This window comes from Heloderma suspectum, chromosome 9 (genome assembly GCF_057233095.1).
Source record: "Heloderma suspectum isolate Gila_16-S chromosome 9, 16-S_ref, whole genome shotgun sequence".
Lineage (NCBI taxonomy): Eukaryota > Metazoa > Chordata > Lepidosauria > Squamata > Helodermatidae > Heloderma > Heloderma suspectum.
This window is the reverse complement of record NC_139466.1, coordinates 47265457-47290406: the sequence shown is the minus strand read 5'-3', so window position 1 is coordinate 47290406 and position 24950 is coordinate 47265457. Positions and strand designations below refer to the sequence as shown.

At 48.9% G+C, this 24950-nt stretch overlaps 1 protein-coding gene and 1 long non-coding RNA gene across 2 annotated transcripts in view; one reads left to right on the top strand and one right to left on the bottom strand.

Moving 5' to 3' along the window:
* The window catches only part of LOC146338690 (uncharacterized), a 76411-nt gene extending 52595 nt beyond the window's left edge, over positions 1 to 23816 (bottom strand). The window contains exons 1-2 of the long non-coding RNA XR_014784889.1: positions 23664 to 23816; positions 23275 to 23375 (exon numbers count right to left, since the gene is read on the bottom strand). This is a non-coding gene — a long non-coding RNA (uncharacterized LOC146338690). The remainder of the gene's footprint in view (positions 1 to 23274; positions 23376 to 23663) is intronic.
* A 94-nt stretch (positions 23817 to 23910) lies between these two features.
* The window catches only part of EDA (ectodysplasin A), a 170558-nt gene continuing 169518 nt past the window's right edge, over positions 23911 to 24950 (top strand). The window contains exon 1 of the mRNA XM_084814284.1: positions 23911 to 24394. Within this exon, the coding sequence (XP_084670410.1) occupies positions 24047 to 24394 (348 nt within the window). The 5' untranslated portion in view covers positions 23911 to 24046. The remainder of the gene's footprint in view (positions 24395 to 24950) is intronic.

Genomic DNA, 24950 nt, shown 5'->3' with positions numbered 1-24950 from the left:
TGTCACCACAATTTCCTCAGTTCCCCAGACTCCCTTCCTGAAAACACCAGTTCAGGCAGAGGTATCTGTCCTACATCCTCTGCAGTGAAGGCAAACGAAAATAATTCATTCAGCTTCTCTTTGTCTTCCCTTAGTACTCCTTTAACTCTGTAGTCATCCAACAGGTCTCTTGCTTCCGATATATTTAAAGAATTCTATATTGTTGGCCTTGATGTTGTTGGCGATATGCTCATCAAAATGCTTTATTGCATCTCAAAATGCTTTTCACATCACTTATTGTCTGCTTGCATCTCCTCCGTGCAAGTTTGTGCTTCCCTTTGTTTGTCTCATTTAGGCAAGACTTCCATTTTCTGAAGAACGCCCTCTTTTCTCTAAAAGCTTCCTTGACACTGCTTGTTAATCATGCTGGTGACCTCTTGGACTTGGTGCTACCTTTCCTATCCTGTGGTATACATTCTAGCTGAACTTTTATTATTGTGGTTTTGAGTAACGTCCAAGCATTTCGGAGAGATTTAACTGTCTTGACTCTCCCTTTCAACTTCCTTTTTACTTGGTCCCTCATTTTAGAATAGTTTCCTCCTTTGAAGTTAAATGTGACTGTGTTGGACTTCCTGGGCAATTTTCCACTTAAATATATATTAAATCTGATAGCACTGTGGTCACTGTTTCCAGTTTGTTCAACAGCACTCACATCTTGCATTAGGTCCTGGGCTTAGGATTAAAGGGGCATCTCCCCTCTGGTCAGTTCCATGATCAACTGTTCTAGGTCACATTTAGGACACTGAGAAATTTGACCTCTTTGTCATGACTGGAACATGAATTTATCGAGTCACTGATCATTACAACACTTCCTCGTTTGGATGCCTCCCTGATTTCATTTTCAGAATGATCACACTGAGCATTCTGGTCTGGGGGATGACAGCATTTTCCTAGTCCTAAATTACTTTTGGGGCCTGGTATTGTCACCCACAGCAGTTATTTGGATGAGGCTGCTCCTTTTAGTTTTTTTAGTCTGTTTGACACTATGTCCTCTTTGACATACAGAGCAACACCTCCAGCAGTATGTCCATTTCTGTCTTTCCTATAGAGTTAAAATCCAGAGATGACTGTATCCCACTGGTTCTCTCCATTCCACCAGGTTTCCGTGATGCCCGCTATATCTAGGCTCTCCTTTAAAACCAGGCAGTCCAACTCTCCCATCTTGGCCCAGAGGTTTGTAGCATTAGCATAGAAACAGCTACACATGGTGTCTCCAAATATCTCTGGTGTGTGCATCTTCTGCTATGGCCCTTAGGCTTCTTTGACTAGCTATCACTGTCACCATATGCTCATGGTCTATTTCCTCTCCATCTTCAATCAGAAGCATTTTCACCTTCATCCCCTTGGGATGATTCAACATGAACTGGATGCTTCCCAGCTTCTGTTGACTTTCCCCCAAGGTTCAGTTTAAAAGCTGCTCTGCCACCTTTTTTATGTTAAGCACCAGAAGTCTTGATTCCATTCTGGTTCAAGTGGAGCCTGTCCCTCTTGTACAGTACTGGCTTGTCCCAAAACATTCCCCAGTGCCTAACAAATCTGAACCCCTCGCCTCCACACCACCATCTCACCATAGAGTCTCCTCAGCTTCACCTGTCTTCCTGGGCTTGCAGATAGCATTTCAGAGATAGCCATCTTGGTAGTCCAAGATTTCAATCTCCTATGTAGCAACCTGAGTTTGGCTTCCAAGACCTCACAACTACATTTCCCCACATCATTGGTACCAACATGGACCATGACTACTGACTCCACCCCAGCACTATCTACAAAGCTGTCTAGACGGCATATGATATCTGCAACCTTCACGCCAGGCAGGCAATCTACCATGTGGTCTACATGCTTTTCACAAACCCAGACATCTGTGTGTCTAATCAGTTAATAGATAATTAGTTTCATCTGAGAGTGACTGGAGTTGGCTGGCTACTACCCTCTCAATCACCTTGCCCAGGAAGGGAATGTTACCCACTACCCTCTAGTTGTTAATATCATGCAGATCCAGGCTAGGTTTCTTCAGGATAGGTCAAATTATGGCATCTTTTAAAGAAGCTTGAACTGCTTTCTCTCTCAATGACACATTTACAACCTCTTGGACCCAGAGAGACATCATCTCTGATTTAATAAACTACAAAAGCAAAGTCTTAAGATATGACAGAGTTGATCAAACACCTTATCCACATCCCCAGGCTTCAATAAGTGGAAGTCATCCAACAAAACTGAACCAGACAGTACTCTGGACACCTCCACTAATGATATTGTATTAATTATGGAGTCCAAGTCATGATGGACAGAGGTGACTTTATGCTCAAAGTGTCTTAAATTGAAAGACAGCTGGAAAGAGATAGTCAATAGCTTGAGAAGCTGGTAGGACTAAGTAAGGCTAAGTAGAAAAGTTTAACACAATTACAATACATTTACTTGTAAGATTTACTTCTTAATTTCCAGCATGCTTTGAATGAGGATGTAAAGTAAATGTTTGGTTTAAGAAAGGAACATAGAGACTGAAACATTGAACAGAATGACAAGATTTAATTTGATACAGGGCTTGCCAGGGATTGGCTCTAGAACCTATGTTTAGTGCCAGGGTTCTGTGATCCAGCAAGGGAGATCTCTGTATGCAGAAGGATGCATACAGCCCATACAGATGTGGATGCAGAAACTCATCTTATCCCAACTATTAAACTGGTTGGATGCAAACTAGCTCGAAGTGGGCTAGATGAAACAACGATCCGGTGGATCCACAGTTGGCTACAGAATCGGACTCAAAGAGTGCTTATCAATGGGACCTTCTCAAGCTGGGGAGAGGTAACGAGTGGGGTACCGCAGGGCTCAGTCCTGGGCCCAGTGCTCTTCAACATTTTTATTAATGACTTGGAGGAGGAGGTGCAGGGAATGCTGATCAAATTTGCAGATGACACAAAATTGGGAGGGATAGCTAATACTTTGGAAGACAGAAACAAAATTCAAAGTGATCTGGATAGACTGGAGTGCTGGGCAGAAAACAACAGAATGGCATTTAATAGGGACAAATGCCAAGTTCTGCACCTAGGAAAAAGAAACCAAATGCACAGTTACAAGATGGGGGATACGTGGCTCAACCACACTACGAGCGAGAAGGATCTTGGAATTGTCGTCGATCACAAGCTGAATATGAGCCAACAGTGTGATGTGGCTGCAAAAAAGGCAAATGCTATTTTGGGCTGCATTCATAGAAGCATCGCTTCCAAATCCCGGGAAGTACTAGTTCCCCTCTACTCAGCACTGGTTAGGCCTCATCTGGAGTACTGTGTCCAGTTCTGGGCACCACACTTTAAGAAGGATGCAGACAAGCTGGAGAGGGTTCAAAGGAGGGCAACAAAGATGATCAGGGGACTGGAAACAAAGCCCTATGAAGAGAGACTGAAAGAACTGGGCATGTTTAGCCTTGAGAAGAGAAGACTGAGGGGAGATATGATAGCACTCTTCAAGTACTTGAAAGGTTGTCACAGAGAAGAAGGCCAGGATCTCTTCTTGATCATCCCAGAGTGCAGGACACGGAATAATGGGCTCAAGTTACAGGAAGCCAGATTCCGACTGAACATCAGGAAAAACTTCCTGAGTGTCAGAGCAATACGGCAATGGAACCAATTACCTGGGGAGGTGGTGGGCTCTCCCACACTGGAGGCCTTCAAGACGAGGCTGGACAGCCATTTGTCAGGGATGCTCTGACTTGGATTCCTGCATTGAGCAGGGGGTTGGACTCGATGGCCTTGTAGGCCCCTTCCAACCCTACTACTATACTATACTATCTTTTGATGCAAATGGGAATGAGGTGGAAGGATCTCCACGGGGGCTACTAAAATTGTGTTGGATCAGGGTCAGTGATTGTAAACACTCAGAAGGCACCTTTTCTTCACTACTCAGTAGCCAAAATATCTGGAACAAGGTGGAAGGATATCCGAGGGGACAACTCAGTGCCTCTGGATTAGAAATCAAAGCACTGAAGACAGGCATGAAACATAATTGTTTTATTTTATTTATAAGTTATTTATTACAATTATTTATATGCCACCTTTCGGGATACAAATCCTACTAAGGCAGCTTACAAGTAACTTAAAATAACATCACAATAAACAATATTTACTATTTTAAAATAAACAATAAATAAACAAATCATTAGGATGTTTCCCACAAGGCATTGGTGGAAGAGGGCCCTGGGGACAGGGAGAATCTGGCTGGAACAGGAACAGATGTTTGGTGTCTTCCTCATCTCCCCCTCCCTCCCTCTCTCTCTCCTGGAATACTTCCCACAGGGCAGTTGATGGTAGGTGGCCCTGGGGGGAGCGGGGGGGGGACAGATTGCACCTGGGGCAAGCCCTCAGGCCTTCTGGCACAGCTGTCATGAATGGAGAAGTCAGTGATTAATGGTGGCCAAGCAATTATATCCTCATAAGAAGGGCCCGTGGAAAGGCTAGAGGGGGCATTTGTTTATCTTATTTTCAATGTTCTGCTCAGAAATGCAACAGGTTTGGATGAAGAGTCCTGTGGCAAATGGGTGGCTGGGATTGCAGGCATACGACTCCATAAGTTTCTTGGCTAAGATAGGGCAGTAGTACTTGGCAAACATTGTTGAGTTTGGTGCCAAATTATGTTTTCATTAGGTGCTGAAAGTAGTCTGAGTAATAGTAACTTTTATGAAATTTTCTTACCTCAAATTTAAATCTTGTTTAAAACTATTTACTGGATTTGACACTAAAAGTGTGTTGAATATGTACCATCCCTCCATATGTGTGTGTGTGTGTGTGTGTGTGTGTCTGTCTGTGTGTGTGTGTGTTCTCAATGAACAACCAGCCTTTGGCATTTGGAACATCACAGCTTCAGTTGTCTTCAAAACCCTCGGTACTAGAAAAAAAGGAGAGAACCAATCTGTAAACTCAGAGGCAATGCAGCATTATGGTCAAGGAAATTCTGGCCTGGCCTGGCACCACAGGAACAGTAAATCTTTCTGTTCCTCTCCTGAAGACAGTATCAAATCAGAGTAATGTCTGTTAAGTCAGAAGATGCCTTCACATGCAGTGCTAAAAAAGAAGCCTTTTACAGTCCAATTCTATGCACGTTTACTTGCATGTCCCAAATGTGGGACTTACTCACAAGTAAGTGTGAATATGCTTACAGTCTAATTGTATGGCTCAGCCCAAGATGACCACTGCTACGCCATCTATCAAAATTGCAGCAGTAATAGAAAAAGAGAGCTAGCACAGTAACCGTGATGGTCACTCCCCCAGAGCAACAGTATCATCATTCGCCAATCACGGTGTAGCTCCTGATGACAACCCCACATGGATCATGTAGAAAAGGAATAAAGCAGCCAATGGCAATGGTAAAAACGACTGGTTGGTGCCATGTAACCCATTCCACACCCAAAGCACAACCATGCTGCCAGAAAAGCATTTGCAGGGCCTCCACTGGCACAACAAGCACTATTGCCGGTCAGTTAGGTGGGACGCGGGCGATGCCTGCAAGCAAGGCAATAGTTCGAAATCCCTGGCAACCTGAGCAATGACAGCAGCCTTTTTGCAAGGGAAAACACCAGGGCCACACAGAAATGCCACAATAATCACAACAGATGACGCCCAACTCTACCTCCCTTCCCCCAAATTTGGTCCCTCCCTCCCTACATCTCCAACTGGCAGCCTGATATTTCTGCTTGGGTGCTTCATCACTGTCTCAAGCTCCATATGTCCAAGACTGAACTTCTTATGTTTCCTCTTAGGCCCTCCTCTCCATGTTCACTCTCCATATCGATTGACATGACCATCTACCCTGTTGACAGGCACAAAGAGTATGGGCTCTCCCTTGACTTCTCTCTCTCTTTACCATCCACTCCCTCATATTCAGTCCAACACAAAATAAGCCCACTTCTCTCTTTACAACTTTACAGAAACATGGCCCATCCCCTCAGCAAAGACTCTAGTTAGGGTGCTGGTCATCTCTCGCCTTGACTGATGTGTCCTGGAGTCACATCTTGGCTCCCTCACCTCTGTTCAGCACTCTGCTGTCAAATCATCCACCTCTCTCATCGCTCTGACCATGTGATGCCCTCCATAAAATCCCTACACTGGCTTCATATCCAACACCCAGTTCCAACACACGTAAAGTCATTATTTTAAAAGCCCTCCAAGGCCCTTTTTCTCTCCATTCTTATATCCATCCCTGCCGGTGAGCTTCACTACTCCAGATCCACCACCCTCAACTCTCCAAAGAGCTCCTGGTTCCTCAAATGACTTCATCCTGTCTTCCATATGCTTGGAACTGGCTCCCACAATGCCTCTGTGATGCCACTTCAAATCCCTCCTCAAAGGATTTCCCTATCTGTGAAACTTTTGCTACAACTTCCTAGTTCCAATGTAAGTAACCCTAAAAACATGTAATGGAAACAATCACATATTCTTCCCTTGTTTATCCATATTCTTCCCTTGTTTATCCTCCACTTTCTTCCCTTTCCAGTGTGTCCATTGCTAGATTTAAGCCCCTCGGGACAGAGACCTCTCCTCTTGTACTCATGGACATGCTGTGCCAGCCCAAGACATTTTTCTGCCTGAGGTGAAGGACAAGATTCACCCACCCCTCAATTCCACTGGCAGGCGAATCTTCCACACTGGCCACAGCCAGGAGACAATCCTCCACTGTGCCCGAGGGCAGCTGGCTAGCTTACGAACACTGGCTGGCTGCATGGCATCGACAGCCCTGTCCTCCCATGGAGGGGAACAGCAAGGAGCTCCAGAGGTACAGCCAAGGGTGGGGATTTATGAGAATGTTGTTTTTGCTTGAAAATCATTGAGCACACCCTGTTTGAAGCTCTGAATGTGAGCGCGAGCACATGTCTGCCAAAAAGATTTGTAAATTGTCGAACACGTGCTCATGTTCATCTTGTTCCCGATTCCCAGTTTGATTTGCAAAACTTTCCTCCACTGACTGATTCAATCTTGCTTTAGTCTACGGAAGAAAGTTAGGCAAACTAGGAAAGTTGCACAAATTTGGGGAAAGTTGTGCAAATCTCCCATTTGATGGCTGCTCAATTTGCGCAAGTTTCCCCATTTGTTACGAGTGAGCAGCAATCACAAAATCATGAATCGGGCACAAGACGAGCGGCAAAATGATGTTCAGAGAGTTGTGGCTATCTCGACCATCACTTGTTCATCCCTAGGGGGGTGCCACTGTTGCCCCCCAGCATCTTCCACATGAGGCAGTTGCCTCCCTCGGCCTAATGGCGGGGCTGGGCTTGTGCACATGGATGCCACTATATGAATACACTGACGATAAGAAGTCCGTGGAACAGCCCAAGAGGAGAAACTCCTAGGAGAAACAGATGGGTAGAGACACACTCAAAGTCACATGGGACAGCTGTTACAGAGGAAGTGGTATTATGGCCTCATCCAGGTAGCGGCCTCTCTCACTGGCCAACCGCTTTTCATGTTGGCCAGCATCCATCCTGCTATGCAATCATTTGGTTGCCACTAGCTGCTGGCTCTTGCCCCAGCAGACCTGATCATCTCCTGGCCTCCAGCCCAAGTACCCGTGGTGTTGAGGCAAATGCTGAGGTGCAGGAGCTCATTGTGTGAGCCCCCCAGCTATTCCCCCCAAATTCAGGCAGCTGTGTTGATCCATTATAGTTCTTCACAAAGCAGCAGCAGCACAGAGCATTATTAGGATTGGCTGGAAAAAGTGCTGGAGCTCAGTTCCCCCTTGTTCATGCTCCATGACACCACTGCCAGGTGCACAGTCCGGCACACCAGCAATAGCCATGGGGGGTGTGTGTGCGGAGCCCGCCCTTTGCCCTGACTGGAACTCGAGCGGGAAGCAGCACTGGAGCCCTGCTGGGGTAGGCCAGCAGAGATGCCCCCAGAATCCCTCCCATTCAGGCAGCAACACAGAAACAGCACTGGGAAACAGCCACTGCTTTTCACGAACAGCATCATTGAGTGTGTCTGGAGCCAGGTGCCCCCTTCCTTCCCAGGCAGGGCATTTATCCTTGGACACCAGCACGGCCACTTCCAGGGGTGGAGAGCCAGCATGGCTCATCACGGGATTCTGCCAAATATCAGATATGATAAGGCTTGTGTGAAATTGCCCACTGACAGACATTCTTTGGCAAGGAAGTTGTAATCATTGAGTAGGACTCTCCCCCAAATCCCACAGACGGGAGGTGCGAGGGTGTCCAAATTCTTATTTCATGAAATGCAGCACACAGAGTTAATATGGTTCAAGTCCCATGTTTCTGAGATCAATGGACACATTATCATGACTGACAGACTGTAATTAACTGGCAATTAATAAGCAATTATTCATAGGGTGTTATGCCTTATTTCCACCTTTCATCTTTAATATCTTAAAATTGTATATTTATTTACTGTATTTATATAGCCACCCTATAAAAAAGTTATCTAGGAAGTACACAAAACAAATGCAGCATTATAAAACAACAACAAAACTAAGAACGTAATGATTAGGCCAAAGGCCAATCCAACATTCTGTTTGCATGGGGCCAAACAGTTGCCTCAATGGGAAGCCCAGAAGTAAGATCTGAGTGCCACAGTACCCTCCTGCTTGTGTTCCCCAGCAACTGGTGTAGAGACACGTACCACCACCCGCAACTGGTGCACATAGACACACTGCCTCTGATACTGGAGGTAATATATAGCCATCAGGACTAATAGCCATTGATAGTCTTATCCTCCATGAATTTCTATGATCCCCTCTTAAAGTTGTCTTTATTGGTGGATATTACTACATTCTATGATCGCAAATGCCAGTTTAACCATGTGCTGGGTGAAGAAGCATTCCTTTTATCTGCCTGAAGATCCCACCAGTCAGCTTCATGGGAAGACCCCACTGAGTTCTAGACATATCCAGTTTCTCCACACCAGGCATAAATTTATACTAGGGTTGATAAAAATCAATGATTCTTTAAAAAAAAATTAAAATCAGGTTTAAAAAAAATTAAATCAGATTTTTTAAAAATCAGATTTCAAAATTTTCTTAAAACAATTAGTAAAAAAAGATAGGTCAAAACTATCATCATGAATACTAATTATACAACTTCTAATTATATTCTATGAATTTGTTAACAGCAGTTTATGGAGATGGGAGATAACCTGATCAGTCTTATTCTGCACTGCAGGTGTTCTCCAGAAGTGCATGTTTCCCTCTCGGCCTTGCTTCTCTCTAAGTGCAAAGATAGGGAAGGTCAATGAATAGAGAATTTGGGGAGATGGAGAAGATCTGAATGAGGAAGAGGAGTCTGGATATAAATGCAAGGGATAGTGGAGGGGAATAGAAAGTGAAACCCAACGTGCACAGAACATATTCACCCAGCCCTGACTCCTGGGGAAACTTCTGAAACATGTAGAAGGGAAATGCCTTCCATGGTCTCTTGGAAGCAGCAGGCCATGGAAGAGACCCTATCTGGGAAGATTTTGTTTCTGTACCTGCTGTGATTTAAAATGCCTAAATTTTATTTTTTAAACGACGTTACATTTATCTAAAAACTGAAAGAGTTAACCATTCAAAAATCCATGTGTGGGTTTTGTTAATGTTGTTGTTTGTTGAAGAAGAAAACTAGTGAGAAGAATAAACAATCGTATTGCTACAATTTAAAAGCCTGTTTGGTGGTAGTGATTCTGGACATCAGGACAAAAATATCATGATTAATTGAACAGTTGGAGCTGGTTCATCTCCTCAATGACTTCACAAGTCCATTCCACTTTAGTACTAAAATGACCAAATCATCATCCCATTTTTGATTAAAATTCATCTGAAAACAATTCAGAATATTGCTTTGTGTGGGCCTCTCTTCTAATGAAGGTACACCACATACAACCTACATCTCTGAATATGTATTCGGGCCACATTAAACAATGATGTACTTCCGCTGAGAGCCAGCGTGGTGCAGTGGAGAGAGTGTTGGGCTGGGATTCGGGAGCTCTGGGTCCTAGTCCCCACTCGGCCAGGGAAGCTCACGGGGTGACTTTGGGCCAGTCACAGACTCAGCCCAACCCACCTCACGGGGCTGTTGTGGTGAGGACAAACTGGAGGAGGAGGAGGACTATGTGCGCCGCCTCGGGTCCCTTAAGCTGGAGAAAAGGCGGGACAGAAATGTGAGAGAGAAAGAAAGAAAGAAAGAAAGAAAGAAAGAAAGAAAGAAAGAAAACTAAAAAATTCTACATAAAAAGATTTTATTTAATTTATGTGATGTGGCTGCAAAAAAGGCAAATGCTCTTTGGGGCTGCATTAATAGCTTCCAAATCCCGGGAAGTACTAGCTCCCCCCTACTCAGCACTGGTGAGGCCTCATCTGGAGCACTGTGTCCAGTTCTGGGCACCACACTTGAAGAAGGATGCAGACAAACTGGAGAGGGTTCAGAGGAGGGCAACAAAGATGATCAGGGGACTGGAAACAAAGCCCTGTGAGGAGAGACTGAAAGAACTGGGCATGTTTAGCCTTGAGAAGAGAAGACTGAGGGGAGATAGGATAGCGCTCTTCAAGCACTTGAAAGGTTGTCACAGAGAGGAAGGCCAGCATCTCTTCTCGATCATCCCAGAGTGCAGGACACGGAATCATGGGCTCAAGTGACAGGAAGCCAGATTCCGGCTGAACATCAGGAGAAACGTCCTGACTGTAAGAGCAATACGACAGTGGAACCAATTACCTGGGGAGGTGGCGGGCTCTCCCACGCTGGAGGCGTTCAAGACGAGGCTGGACAGCCACCTGGCAGGGATGCTCTGACCTGGACTCCTGCACTGAGCGGGGGGTTGGCCTCGATGGCCTTGCAGGCCCCCTCCAGCCCTGCTCTTCTATGATTCCTCAAGAGTGATTCAGGGCACAACTATTGGGATAGGCAGCCACCTCTGAACTCGGAGGCGACTGCCTGTCCAATGCAGGGCAGGAGCTTCAGCCGCCCTGCATTTGTGGCTAGACAGCCGATTTCGGCTAGCTGTGGGAAGTCGGGGTGGTGGTGGATGCTGGATGATGCATACGAAGCATCGGAAAGGCACTTCTGCCCTCCCTGCCTCAGCCTGCCCCCAGGAACGCCCCGTTTTCGCTGCTCCGTGCTGCTCTTACGAGGTTGGGGCTGATCCATGCTGCCTACAAGGCAGAGCGGGAGTGGGTGGAAGTCAGTTCTCAGGGAATCGACCTCGGAGCACAGGCTCCAAGATTGGTTGACTAGTGGCCATAGGATTGTGCCCTTAAGCTGTGATTTAAATCATTAACATTGAGTCCTTCAGAGAAGTGATTTAAATCAAATCAACCCTGATTTATACTCTATCATGTCTCCCCTGACTCAGTTTTTTTTCTAAGAGAAATAGTCCTAAACATCGTACGCTTTCCTCATGGGGAGTTGCTCCAGCCTGTTGATCATTTTAGTTGCTCTTTTCAGCAACTTTTCCAAAGCTGCAATATCCTTTTTTAGGTCTGGTGACCCAAACTGTACACAGTTTTCTAACTGTGATTGCATCATAGTTTTATTTTTGATCCCTTTTCTAATTATACCCAACATGGAATTTGCCTTTTTCATAGCAGCTGTACACTGGGGCTGTTGGCACAACACAACAGACTGACATGGGTTATTTAACCAGCGGTGAGGCTGTGGTGTATGCAGCCACCATTTTGAATATCCAACCCCAGCTCAGGGGTTGCCCTGTCGTGCGAACCCAGCCAGCATGGGTTATGTGAGGATTAAACAATCCTCGCATAACCCAGGGTCTGCTTTAGGGTTTTGTTTAACCCTCACATAATCCACACTCACCAGGTTTGCACGACATGACAACCCCCAAGTGGGGGTTGGATAGGCAAGATGGCACCCCTGGGTGCCGTGACTCATTGTGGGTTAAATAACCCTCAGTGACCCATGGCATTTTGTCCAAACCCAGTCACTGGGTCACCATCTTCATCAAGCTTGTCCACCAAACCCCCAAGATATTTTTCTTGCTTGGTCACCACTAGGGCTGTGCTTCTGTTCGAATCCTTAATTCCGAAGTTGATCGAGGTGATTCAGACCGCTTCAGTCTGAATCTGAAGTGGGTCCGGAGTGGTCCAAAGTGGATCAGAGAGATCCGAAGCACTTCAGTTCGCTTTGGACAATTCTGAAGCCCAGACAGCCTATCTGAGAAAATGGAACAACTTGCTAGAGAAGGGGGGGAGAGAGGAGGGGTTGGGAGGGTGGAACTGAGCCTAGGAAAGTGGCATCTCTAGGTGCTAATCGGGCTGAAGTTTTAACCCAGCAGTTTGTTTCCTTGTGTTGAACTGCTAGTTCTTTGCCTCCCCCCGCCCACTTCTCAATTACTATTCCTTTCCTTCCCATTTTTCAACTCTCTGTATTCTTATAAAAAACTAAAGAATACAAAAAAAGAGAACCTTTTCTCTTCTGTTAGGCTTTAGTGTTATTTCCCTTCACCTCACCCCTTAGCTCATAGGTAGCTTTTTCTATCTATCTATCTATCTATCTATCTACCTACCTACCTACCTACCTATTAATTATTTCATTTCTATACCGCCCAATAGCCGAAGCTCTCTGGGCGGTTCACAAAAATTAAAACTAAAGAGCACACAATAAAACAATTTAAAATATATAGAACATTAAAACCACAATATAACAATACAACCACAATAAAACCTAGCAGCAGTGCAGGAGTTTAAAATACAGATTTAAAACAGCAAAACTAAAAAATTCGAAAGCTAAAATGCTAAAAAGCCTGGGAAAATAAAAAGGTCTTCACCTGGCGCCGAAAGGAATACAATGTAGGCGCCAGGCGAACCTCACTAGGGAGCTCATTCCAGAGCTGGGGTGCCACAGCAGAAAAAGCCCTCCTCCTAGTAGCCACCTGCCTCACTTCCTTTGGCAGGGGCTCATGGAGGAGGGCCGCTGAGGATGATCTTAAGGTCCGGGCAGGCACATATGGGAGGAGGCGATCTTTCAGGTAACCTGGCCCCAAGCCGTTAAGGGCTTTGAATGTTAACACCAGCACTTTGAATCGGGCCCGGAAATGGACTGGCAGCCAGTGCAGCTGGAAAAGTACTGGCGTAATATGAGCTCGCAGGCCAGTCCCTGTTAACAATCTTGCTGCCCTATTTTGGACCAGCTGAAATTTCCGGACCGTTTTCAAAGGCAGCCCCACGTATAACGCATTGCAGTAATCCAGACGAGAAGTTATCAGAGCATGGATACCTGTAGCTAGGCTATCTCTGTCCAGATAAGGGCGTAGTTGGTACACCAGCCTAAGCTGATAAAAAGTGCTCCGTGCCACTGAGTTCACCTGTGCCTCAAGTGACAGTTCTGGATCCAAGAGCACCCCCAAACTACGAACCTGATCCTTTAGGGGGAGTGCAACCCCCTCCAGAACAGGTTGAATATCACCGAGCCGGGCAGACGAACCACCCACTAACAGTACCTCCGTCTTGTCTGGATTGAGTTTCAGTTTATTGGCCCTCATCCAGTCCATTACCGTGCCCAGGCACTGATTAAGAACAGCCACTGCCTCACCTGGGTTTGATGAGAAAGAGAGGTAGAGCTGGGTGTCATACGCATATTGATGGCACCTCAACCCACACCTCTGGATAACCTCCCCCAGCGGTTTCATGTAGATGTTGAACAGCATGGGGGATAAAACAGAGCCCTGTGGAACCCCATGGCACAATTGCCATGGCACAGAGCAATAATCCCCAGCACCACCTTCTGGAATCGGCCATCCAAGTAGGAGTGGAACCACTGTAGTGCAGTGCCTCCAACTCCCAACCCAGACAACCTATCCAGAAGGATACCATGGTCGATGGTATCGAAAGCCGCTGAGAGGTCCAGGAGAATCAACAGGGTTGCACTCCCCCTGTCCCTCTCCTGGCAGAGGTCATCCCACAGAGCGACCAAGGCAGTTTCCATTCCAAAACCAGGCCTGAAGCCTGACTGAAATGGATCTAGATAATCCGTTTCATTCAACAGTGCCTGGAGCTGTCCTACAACCACCCACTCAAGCACCTTGCCCAGGAAGGGGATGTTGGCCACGGGCCTATAATTGTTAACATCCTCTGGGTCCAGGTTAGGCTTTTTCAGGAGTGGTCTAATTACCATCTCTTTTAAAGCAGCAGGCACCACTCCCTCTCTCAAGGAGGAATTTACAACCTCCTGGACCCAGCCGGACATCCCCTCCTTGTTTGATGTAATAAGCCATGAAGGGCAAGGGTCAAGCACACAAGTGGTTGATCAGACTTGGCCAAGCACCTTGTCCGTATCCTCAGACCTCAGTAACTGAAACTCATCCAATAAAACTGGACCAGACGGTGCTCTGAACGCCTCTACCAATGGAACTGCATTAATCGTGGTGTCCAATTCATGACGAATCTGAGTGACTTTATCCTCAAAGTGCCGTGCAAACTCGTCACAGCATGCCACCGAGGGTTCCACCGTCTCTCTCCCTGGCCCAGAATGTAACAGGCCATGAACTACTCGGAAAATCTCCACTGGACGACACTGAGAAGATGCAATGCTGGTGGAAAAGAACTGTCTCTTTGCCACCCTCACCGCCACAGAGTAGGCTTGATAGTGGGCTCTTACCTGTGTTCGGTCAGACTCAGCACGAGTTTTCCTCCACCTGCATTCTAGCCATCTCCCCTCTTGCTTCATTGCCCTCAGCTCAGCTGTATACCAAGGAGCCGGCTGGGCTCTGCTCAGAGGGAGAGGGCGCTTGGGCGCGATCGTGTCAACCGCCCAAGTCATCTCTGCATTCCACCGAGCGACCTGGGCTTCGACAGGAGCACCAGTCATACCAGCAGGAAAATCCCCCAGAGCCCTCTGGAATCCATCAGAATCCATTAATCTCTGGGGGCGGACCATTTTAATAGGTCCCCCACCCTTGCAGAGGGGGAAGGCTGCCAGGAGTCTAAACCTCAGCAGGTAGTGATCTGACCACAACAAAGGGACAGATGTTAGTTCCTCCACTTTCAGATCACCATCCTCCTGCCCAGTCGAGAAAACCAGGTCAGGCGTGTGTCCTTTTATATGCGTTGGGCCGATGACATGTTGGGACAGCCCCATGGTTGTCATGGCAGCCATGAAGTCCTGAGCCGCCCCGGATCCAGCAGCCTCGGCATGGAAGTTGAGATCCCCCAGGACCATCATCCTAGGGGTCCTCAACACCAAGTCCGAGACCACCTCCATCAGCTCAGGCAGGGAGTCTGATGGGCAGCGGGGTGGGCGGTGCACCAACAGAATCCCTAATCTGCCCCGGGTACCCAACACAAGGTACAAACACTCAAGATCTGCACTCGAATGAGCAGGAAGCCTGGAGAGGGAGATTGAATTCCTATAGACCACGGCAACCCCCCCTCCCCGACCCTCAAGTCGGTGTTGGTGCTGCACCGAGTACCCAGGAGGGCACAGCTGGGAGAGAGTGACCCCTCCCAGTTCCCCCACCCAGGTCTCAGTAATACATACCAGGTCAGCCCCCTCATCCACAATCAAATCATGGATGAGGGAGATTTTATTTTGGGCCGACCTGGCATTCAGCAGCAGCAGCACCACCAGACCCGAGGGCAGACTGGTAAGGCTGCCAGGAACCATCAAGTACCAGAAGAGGGGACAGCTGTAAGGTGTCTAGCCCCTCTTCTCCTCAGCTGGCCTGTTAATCCCCCAACGCCACACCTCCCCCTGCCCGTGACCACAATTATAGTGGCACCTCCCCGACCCCCTGAGTTGCCCAATAGTCCTCCCAGGCACATATTAAAATGTTAGGGTATAAAATGTTCAACAGTATAAAAGAATATAAAAGATAAAAGAGAACAGCAGCTAAGAAGGAGCAGATAAAGTCCACATTTGCCCCTTTCTCCCTGGTCTTTAAAGCTGCTGCCCTCTGCTGCTGCTATTTACTGCTGGTATCTGCGGCTGCTGGTGTCTCTGGAGAGGCAGGTGGGTGGGTCTTCAGGTCCTGTTCTACGTGACTCCAAGTGCGACGCTAAGTGCGCACTTAGCGTTGCACTTGGCGCGATGCCGAGGCGCTGCCTCTGGCAGCCCCGCCTTAGGTACCTGTTTGGCGGGGGCAGAAGGAGGCTCAGGATCCACCTGGTGCAGCTGCTGGCTGTATCTGCTTTTGTTTTGGTCACATGGGCGTGTGTGTGCTGTGTGCATGCAGCACACATGACTGTGCACAAACAGACAGTGTGTGGCCAAAGCAGTTCACTAATACACAGTCCAGCATACACTGTGGAGCAAAGCGCTGCACAATACACATAGTATGAAGCATCATCACTTTTGCTGATTTCCCAAGACACTTTGCCTGTCGCTTTTTTCCGTTGGGTACATGAAATGACAGTAAGAATAGGACCAGGCCAGGCTATATGTATTTTTAAAAAAATGTCTGCTTCATCTTCCCCTTCCAGGGGAAAAGGGCTGCCAAAATGATGAGGGGGCTGGAACAACTCCTCTATAAAAGGCTTCAATGCTTGGGCTATTTAATTTAGACGAAAGGCAAATAAGGGGTGAGGGAGGTTTATAAAATTATATGGAGTAGAGAAAGTGCAGCACTGCTATTAATAAATAAGCCCCACTGAGTTCAGTCAGTGTGACTTTTCCAGGTAATGTGTATTGCAAATTGCAGCCAAAGAGATGTTCAGCTTTTCTTTCTGCCCTTAATAAGAGCCTCAGGTCAGTGGCAGATTCAGGACAGACAAAAGGAAAGTACTTTTGCACTTAAAAAACCCCGCTACACCAGAGAATAGGGACAGTAACCTCCAAAGCATCACCTTAGACACCTTCTGATTAGGATCTCTTATCCCTCCTGTTGCTGAGAGGTTTTTTTTTACCTTTTCAGTTTCTGAGAAAATGAAATTTTATGCATGGCTAACACAAAAACTACTGGGCCAAAATGTCTGACATTTGGCAGGTTCAGTCACCTCCATTGGGGCTGCTAGGTCCCCAAATGACATGTATGTATCACAAAAACTGAAAAAGGTATGGTCGTTTCTGTTTTCCAATGTAAGTCCATGGGAAAACATAAAATCTGAATAATTTGGATATCTGAATCTCAATTCCAATTTGAATCTCGATTCGGATTTGAATCTGAAGCAAATCAGATCTGACTTGGTCCGAAGTGAATTAGGGCTAATTCAGAAGATCCGAATCGGCCTCCAAAGTGAATCAGGCGGTGGGGGGCGGGGTCTGTGACAACCCTAGCTCAAATCCTATCAGAGTATACATGAAATTGGGATATATATTTTTTGCTCCAGCATGCATCACTTTACACTTGCTTACCTTGAACCTCATTTGCGATTTTACTGACTATTCCCTCAGTTTGGAGAGATCCTTTTGGAGTGCTTATTTATTTATTTATTAATTAAATGTATTAATCGCCCATCTGGCTGGTCACCCAGCCACTCTGGGCAATGTACAGCATATAATAAAACAGTTTAAAACAATAAAATTCTACAATAAAAACATTTTCTACAATACCCTAGCCCACCCCAAATGCTTGCCTGAACAACCATGTTTTTAATGCACGGCGGAAGCTCATTAAAGAGGGGGCATGGTGGAGTTCCCTAGGGAGAGAGTTCCACAGAGTGGGGGCAATCACAGAAAAGGCCCTCTCCCTCGTCCCCACCAGTCTAGCTGTCCTGGCTGATGGGACAGAGAGAAGGCCATCCTTCACAATCCCTTTCTGTTTTAATCATCTCACTGTTCACCCCTAATTTCAGATCATTTATGAATAAATTAAAAAAAACCACTGGTTCCAAGACAGATTGATGGGGGCCTCCGATGTTTACATCCTTCCATGTATTCCTACTCTTTGCTTTCTGCTCTTAAACAGTTACCAATCCATAAAAGGACCTCTCCTCTTATCCCATGACTACTAAGTTTGCTGGGTAGTCTTTGATGAGGGACTTTGTCATCCCCTACTGGAGGAATCCTCCTTTGAGGAGGAGCTAGAGCTCTCAGAGATGGAAGACATCAAGGGGCCACCCGCAGCAGGAGATGTGGGGGAGCCTGGGCCCTCAGGGGAGATTACCATGAGTCCATTTCCACAAGAGGAGGGGAATTCCTCCTCTGAGGTAGAGGGTGGGCAACCACCTAGCAACTGAGAGCATTGTCACTTCAAGAGGCAGATCAGCAGGGCACATTTCAGAAGAAGTGCCCAATTAGAAAGGATTCCTCAAGAGGAAGGGACTTCTTTGGAGCAAGGCCTGTAACGAACTGCAGCTGAGCTCTGGGTGGGGCTCAGGAAGCTCTAGCAATATAAGCCTGCAGTAGCAGTCTAACTTGTGGTGGAAATAATGCTTTATTTTCAGCCTCAGTATCTTGTAGCCTGACCTTGACTCATGTTTGGACATCCATGTTATTAATCTTTGGACTTCTGCCTGATGCTGCCTTTCGGACTCCGATTCTACTTGACTGATATCCTGTCCATTTGACCTTAGCTACTCCTCCAGCATCTCTCCAGAAAATCCATGTTTGCCTGGTAAAACTGTGATTGACTTTTGCTTGCTTGACTTCTGTATTGTAATCAGCTCTGTGTTTCCAAAGCAAACAGCTGAGCCTATTTGGATCAGGACAGTCAAAAGCGATCTAAGGGTGCAATCTTATGAAGATAATCGCCAGCCTCTGAACTTGGAGGCTGGCGACTATCCTATGATAGTCTATGACAGCTGGAGCGCACAGGGGATCCTGTCCTCCATGCTCTGGCTGCCCTGCATTTTTGGCTAGATGTGTGTCTAGCTGGGGACATCAGAGAAGGGGAGGCTGCACAGTGCATAGGAAACCTCATAAACAGGCTTCTGCAGTCTCCTCCCCTCCCTGCCCCCAGGACCACCTTCTTGCCCTCTCCACGCTCCATTTGTGAGCATGGAGAAGCAGCTGGTGCAGAGAACCATGCCAGCTATGGGGGGAGGGGAGCGTGGTTTCTGGGAACCAAGCTCGGAGCCCTGGCTCCAAGCTCAGTTCCCTGAAACTGAAAAATCCTATGGCCCTCTAGATAGTGTCTAGTGGCCATTGGATTGCTTGCCCCAAGGCAAAGTAAACCATGTCTGCTTGATCACCTTGCCCCGTGTCTATCGAGATTCTCAATGAACTCTATGGGTGCAGTCCTATGGGCCCACTGGCTGGTAGCTGGAAGCCTCCAATCTTGGAGGCCTCCAAGGATCCTCTGCCCTGCTGGGCTGCTGACGGCAAATTTGCCGAAGGCTTGCTGCCAGTTTATGTTCCTTTTTGTTCTCCTCACATCATAGTTGTTTAAGACCCTGAGAAATGTCACCTCTTTGTCATGACTGGAATGCGCGCTTATCAAGTCTATGCAAGAGTAACTGAAGTTACTTGTTATCACAGTGCATCGTCCTTTGTGTGCCACTCTGATTTTGCTCTCCATTTCAAGATCACCCTGAGCGTTTTGTTCACGGGAACAACAGCATGTCCCAGTGCTAAATTCCTCCTGGGGCCTGGCATTCTAACCCGCCACAGTTCAGTGGAGGAGTCTGCCCCTTTTACAGCTTCTACCTGGTTTGACACTACGCCCTCTTTGACATACAGAGCAACACCATCCACAGCAGGCCCGTCTCTGCCCTTCCTACAGATCAGGGCAGGGAACCCCTGGATATGGTGAACAGGGGATCTCCCTCCAGCCTGCCAGCTTCCCTGCTAGCTTATCTCTGATTGAAGGCAAGAGATTTCCCCTCCTCCCTCCCAGGCTGCAATGAGGCTTTTTAAAGGGAGTTTTTGGGGGATCACTGCTGAGGAGGGAAGCTCTCTCTCCTCCCCAATGCTGTAACACCCCCCCAAAGGTAATCCCTCCACTGCTGCAGAAAGGGTTTTTAAAAGCCTTATTGCAGTGAGGGTGGGCTAGCATGCATGTGAGTATGTTTTTGATGGTGTGTATTTCATTTCATTCTTCCACTTCTATACCACCCAATAGCCAAAGCTCTCTGAGTGGTTTATGAAGATTCAAACCCTAAAGATACATAATATAAAACCAATGTACACAAATATAACAATTCTAAAACAATCAACAGTAAATCCCAGGACCCATGAGAAAACCTTATCATATGTCATCAAATGCCTGGGTGTAGAGGAAAGTCTTAACCTTGCACCAAAAATATGACAATGTTGGTGCTAGGTGGGCCTAACTGGGGGATAGTTCCACAATTGGGGAGCCACCACTGAGGAGGCCTTCCCCCTTGCTGCCACCCTCCCAACCTTGCTCAGAGGAGGCACTTGAAGGAGGACCTCAGATGATGAGTGTAGTATATGGTAGCCACTCCATCAAGTATTGCAGTCCTGAGCCATGTCAGGCTTTGTAAGTCAAAACCAGCACCTTGAATTGGGCTCAGAAAAATACCGGTAGCCAGTGGAAGAGGGCCAGAATCGGTGTAATATGTTCAGAATTTCGGGTTCCTGCTATCAATTTGACTGCTGCATTTTGCACAAGCTGCAGCTTCTGAACTGTCTTCAAAGACAGTCCCACATATAGGACATTGCAGTAATCTAACTTAGAAGTTAGCAGAGCATAAACTACTGAAGCCAGATTATCCCTGTCCATATAAGTGTGTAGCTGGGCCACCAAGTGAAGCTGGTAGAGGGAACTCCATGCCACTGAGGCTGCCTGAGCCGAAATCTTTGATGTGGGGTGGTATATAAACATTGCAAAATAAATAAATATATAAAGTGACCATGATGATTCCAGGAGGAACCCCCCCCCCAGCTACAAACTTGCTCCTTCAGGGGGAGTGCAACCCCATCCAGAACAGGTAGAACAGCCTCCATCTGGCGAGAAGAATTGCACTCACAGCATCTCAGCCTGGTATGTGAATGTGCATGAGTGAGCGAATGGGGTCTGGGCAATTGCATTGGGGCCATAAGCCAGCAGTGGCACGGCTGGCCCACTGCGGGCATGCAGTCCCCAACGTGATGGCCCCAAATGAATTCAGCTCTTGGGCCAAAAGAAGGTTCCCCACCTCTGCTATACGATTTGTATGCGGACTTATGCCACTATTTCTCTCCATACCCCCTGCTTTCCATTATGCTTGCTGTATCTATGTTCTCCATTAAAACCAAGCCCTCCAACCCCCCCACCTTGGTTCTGAGCCCCCTAGCATAAGCACAGAAACACCTATACACTGTGTTAACACTCCAAATTATCTAATTAAAACTAAAACACAATTAAAATATGGATAATGTGGGCAGATCCAGATATATACGCAGTGTACAAATTTAGCTAGTAGCTGGTAGTTTAGTTTAGTAAAGGAACTGGGTCAGGCAGACTTTGAGAGTCTATGAAATAGGTGTAGGGTTGACAGCAGTTGAAACACAGGCTATGAGGGTTGGGTGAAAAGAGAAAATGGAGCACAAGGGGAGAGAAGGAATTGCCCTGCTCAAGCCCCTGGCCCAGTGAGTGCTGTAGAGGGGAGGGCTAGCATGGGCAGGGGAGGGGATGTGCTGCATGAGTGTAAAACACGTCCTGAATTGCTCTGTGCAGGGCATTTTCAGGAGGAAGGACGAGATAAGGGACACTTCTCTCTCCCTGCTGCTCAGAGTTCTCCCCACCCCCAACCCGCTTTCTAACAACAATATGCTCAGGATCCGGGCTGGCAGCTCTGGCACTGTGGCGCACAGAAGGGAAAGCCTTCAGGAGCGGAGGGAGGAAGAGGCTGTTCTTCCTTTCCCTGAACCCCCACCCCACCGTTACACACTGCATGTCCTGAACAGCACTGGAAGCCAACTGGAGCTCTGAACAAGGCTGGGAATGCACCTGCAGGACCCAATTTCTCCATTATATTGTAGAAAGGCCTCCACATACCAGATTGGAAGGGCTCCTCTGCCGCTCTTATGAGAGGTCAGTAACCGAGATGATACTGGATTTCACCCACTGTATGATAGTAGTCCACAAGATGCAACAAGCATCATTAAGTTAATGCTTAAACAACTCACCTCTGCACTTGCATATGATATGGCACTGTATAGCATTGCACACAAGTTTCAAAATGCTGAACTAGAAGTGTCCAAGCAAACGGTATTACACATGGGAACATTCTGCCAACTAATGGAACTCCTGGAAATGACATGGGAGGACTTTTCCACAGTATGGAATCTCTAATCCCAGTATGTATACAGTCCAATCCATACTGAAAGGAAAAGCAGTAAGCAAAACATCAGGAGCATTTGCAATTGAATTTGAAGCTCTGTTCTGTCTCCTGTGACATGACTTTGTGAATGAAATCACGGCATGTAAGGGATATCTGCAAAGAAGCTAAGCTTGTCAACAATTGCTTCTCTGATCCTGAAATGCAACAATGAAAATATGTTTGACTGAAGGATAATTTGTTTCTAACCATTTCTTTTATCAGTAAACAGCACATCTTAAAGTCACCACCTCACAGCAGCTATACATTTGTTCAGATTAACATGTGAATAGAGGGAAAAAATCTAGTGACACCTCCCCACTTTACTTTCTACCTGGATTTGGAATCTCCATCAACCTCTGTTATCGACTGTATCTGCATGACAAAACAGCCCACTGTGGGTTAACTTACCTGGGGGGGCTGTTGTGTTGTCCCAAGTGCCTGTGGGCGCCATTATTGCATAGCGCCTGGCTTTATGTGGCTTGTTGTGTCATGTGAACCCAGGTGGTAAGAGTTGTTTGAGGATTAGACAATGCACAAATAACCCATGGCTTGTTTTAGGGTTATTTGTGGGTTATCTAATCCACAAACAACTGCCTGAATTCGCACAACATGACAAACCATGGCACGCCTGTGGGCACCTGGCACAATGCAACAGCACCCACAGGTAAATTAACCCACAACACCAGGCTATTGTGATATGTGAACTCTCTCAAAGAGCGGCAGGAGGACTAGCGCTTTGCACACAATTGTTGTAAGTCACTCCCCCATGCCAATTTGGGAACAGCAACAGTAGACTACATTGCAGGGTTGTTGTGTGCTTAGAACACTGACCTTAAAGGCTTCATAGTAGGGTTAAAGAGATAATATATGACATGCTCTGAAGACCTTAAATCACAGAAAAAATGTAGAGTTGCAGTGAAGCTGTCTTCATGTAACTTACTTTCCCCAAACCCTGCAGGTATGTTCTAGGGGCAAACTGGGGTTGGGCTTTAAGCTCCCACAAATTCACCCATGCATCAAAAACCTGTAGTTATTGATGTTTTGTAAGATACATGCTTGTCAATTCTGAACTTTTAATTCTGACAATCGACCGCCGGCAAAGTGTATCTTTACCTGCAGAATCCAATCTTGCACATATTTAACGGAAAGCAAAACCAGTGCAGTAATTCTTCAGACCTTATCAACACGTCGGACTTGCCTTAAGCGGCCTCGAGCTGTAAAGGCGAGAGTTCGGATGCCAGGTGACCCACCAGGGCCTTCCTTGCGGAAACGAGAGCCGCGGCCGCCCCTGGGCCTTTCTGCCCGCTCCCCGCGCCGCGCCCTTCGGTTCGGGGAAAGGAGCGCTGGAGGCGCACAGCGCTGCGCGGCCTGGCAGGTCACCTTGTGCGCCCCGCTCGACGCAGGCCGGCCAGGGCGGCAGCATCCCCACCCCGGGCTGCCCGGCGGCCGGGAGGCCCTCCCGCGCCGTCCTGGGCCGCCGCCCGCCGTCGCGCGGCTCTTACCTGGGGGAAGGTCGCGTCTCGACAAGCCCGCGTCGGCGGCGCCCTGCGCGCCCTCCCTCCTGAGCCGGGCCAGCGGCCCGCAGGCGAGGGGCCCCCCCGCCGCCAGTCCCCCGCCTCGTTGCGTCCCGCATCCAGATCATTCACACGTGCACCGGGAGGGCGGAGTGGAGCCGGAGCCCGCCCTCCGCGGCAGAGGCGGGTCTCCTGGCCGCTCCGCCTCCGGGCGTCCCTCTCTCTCCCCCTCCGCGGGGAATCTTCAAGCGGCTGCGGGAGAGGCGAGGAGCGGGACGAGCAGGCGCGGCGCTCGCAGCCCAGCCGGCGCGGGGGAAGGAGCAGGCGGCGGCGGAGGATGGGGGCGCCGCAGTAGTCCCTGGGCCGGCGCGATGGGCGCGGAGCGCAGGGCGCCTCCCCCGCCGCAGCCGCGAGGAGCCCGGGCGCCGGACGGAGACCGCGGCGGCGGGGGCTGCGCCTGCGGCCGGCGGGGCTCGGGCGTGTGGCGCGCGCTGGCGGGCTTCTTCGCGCTCTCGCTGGCGCTGCACCTCCTCACGCTGGGCTGCTACCTGGAGCTGCGCGCGGAGCTGCGCCGCGAGCGCGAGGGGCCCGAGCCCGCCTGGCCCGCGCGCGGCAGCCCCCCGGCCCGGGCGGCGGCTCCTCCTCTGCCTCCAGGCGCGCCGCCCGGCCGCCCGCAGCGCCTCGCCGAGGAGCCCGGCAGCAGCCGCCGCCGCCAGCAGGTGAGAAGCGGGCGGGGAGAAGGCGGCGAGGCGCCGGAGCCTGGCGCGGGGGCTCCTGCTGGGCCGGGCGCTCCTCGAGCCTGGGCCGGCGGGGCCCGCCCGAGGAGCGGGCGCTGCGGCGACCTTCGCCCACGAGGCTTCCTCCGGGCCGGGCCGGCGTTCGGAGGAGCGCCGGCGGGGCAGCCGGCAGGCGGCAGCGGGCGCGCGTCCTGGCCACGGTCCCGGCCAGCGCTCGCGCGGAGCCGCGTTGCGGCAGCGCCGCCTCGCGCTCCCGCCTGCCGCGGGGAGGCTGCTCGCTGGGCTCCCCGCTCCGGCCCGGCCTCCTTCGCCGGCGCCGCTGAGCGCGGGCAGGTTCAAGGCTCGCGGCGGGGGCGGGGCGGGGCGGTCGCCCCAGCGTCCGGCTCGCGGCCCCCCGGCGGCCCCCTTCGCCCCCCGCGCGACCGGATTGTGAGCCCCCTCGGCCCAGAGGGCGAGGGCAGCTGCAGGCGCGGCCAGCAGCAGACCGCGCGCGCAGCTGGATGGCACCGCGCAGGCCCAGCCCACGACTGCTGCGCGC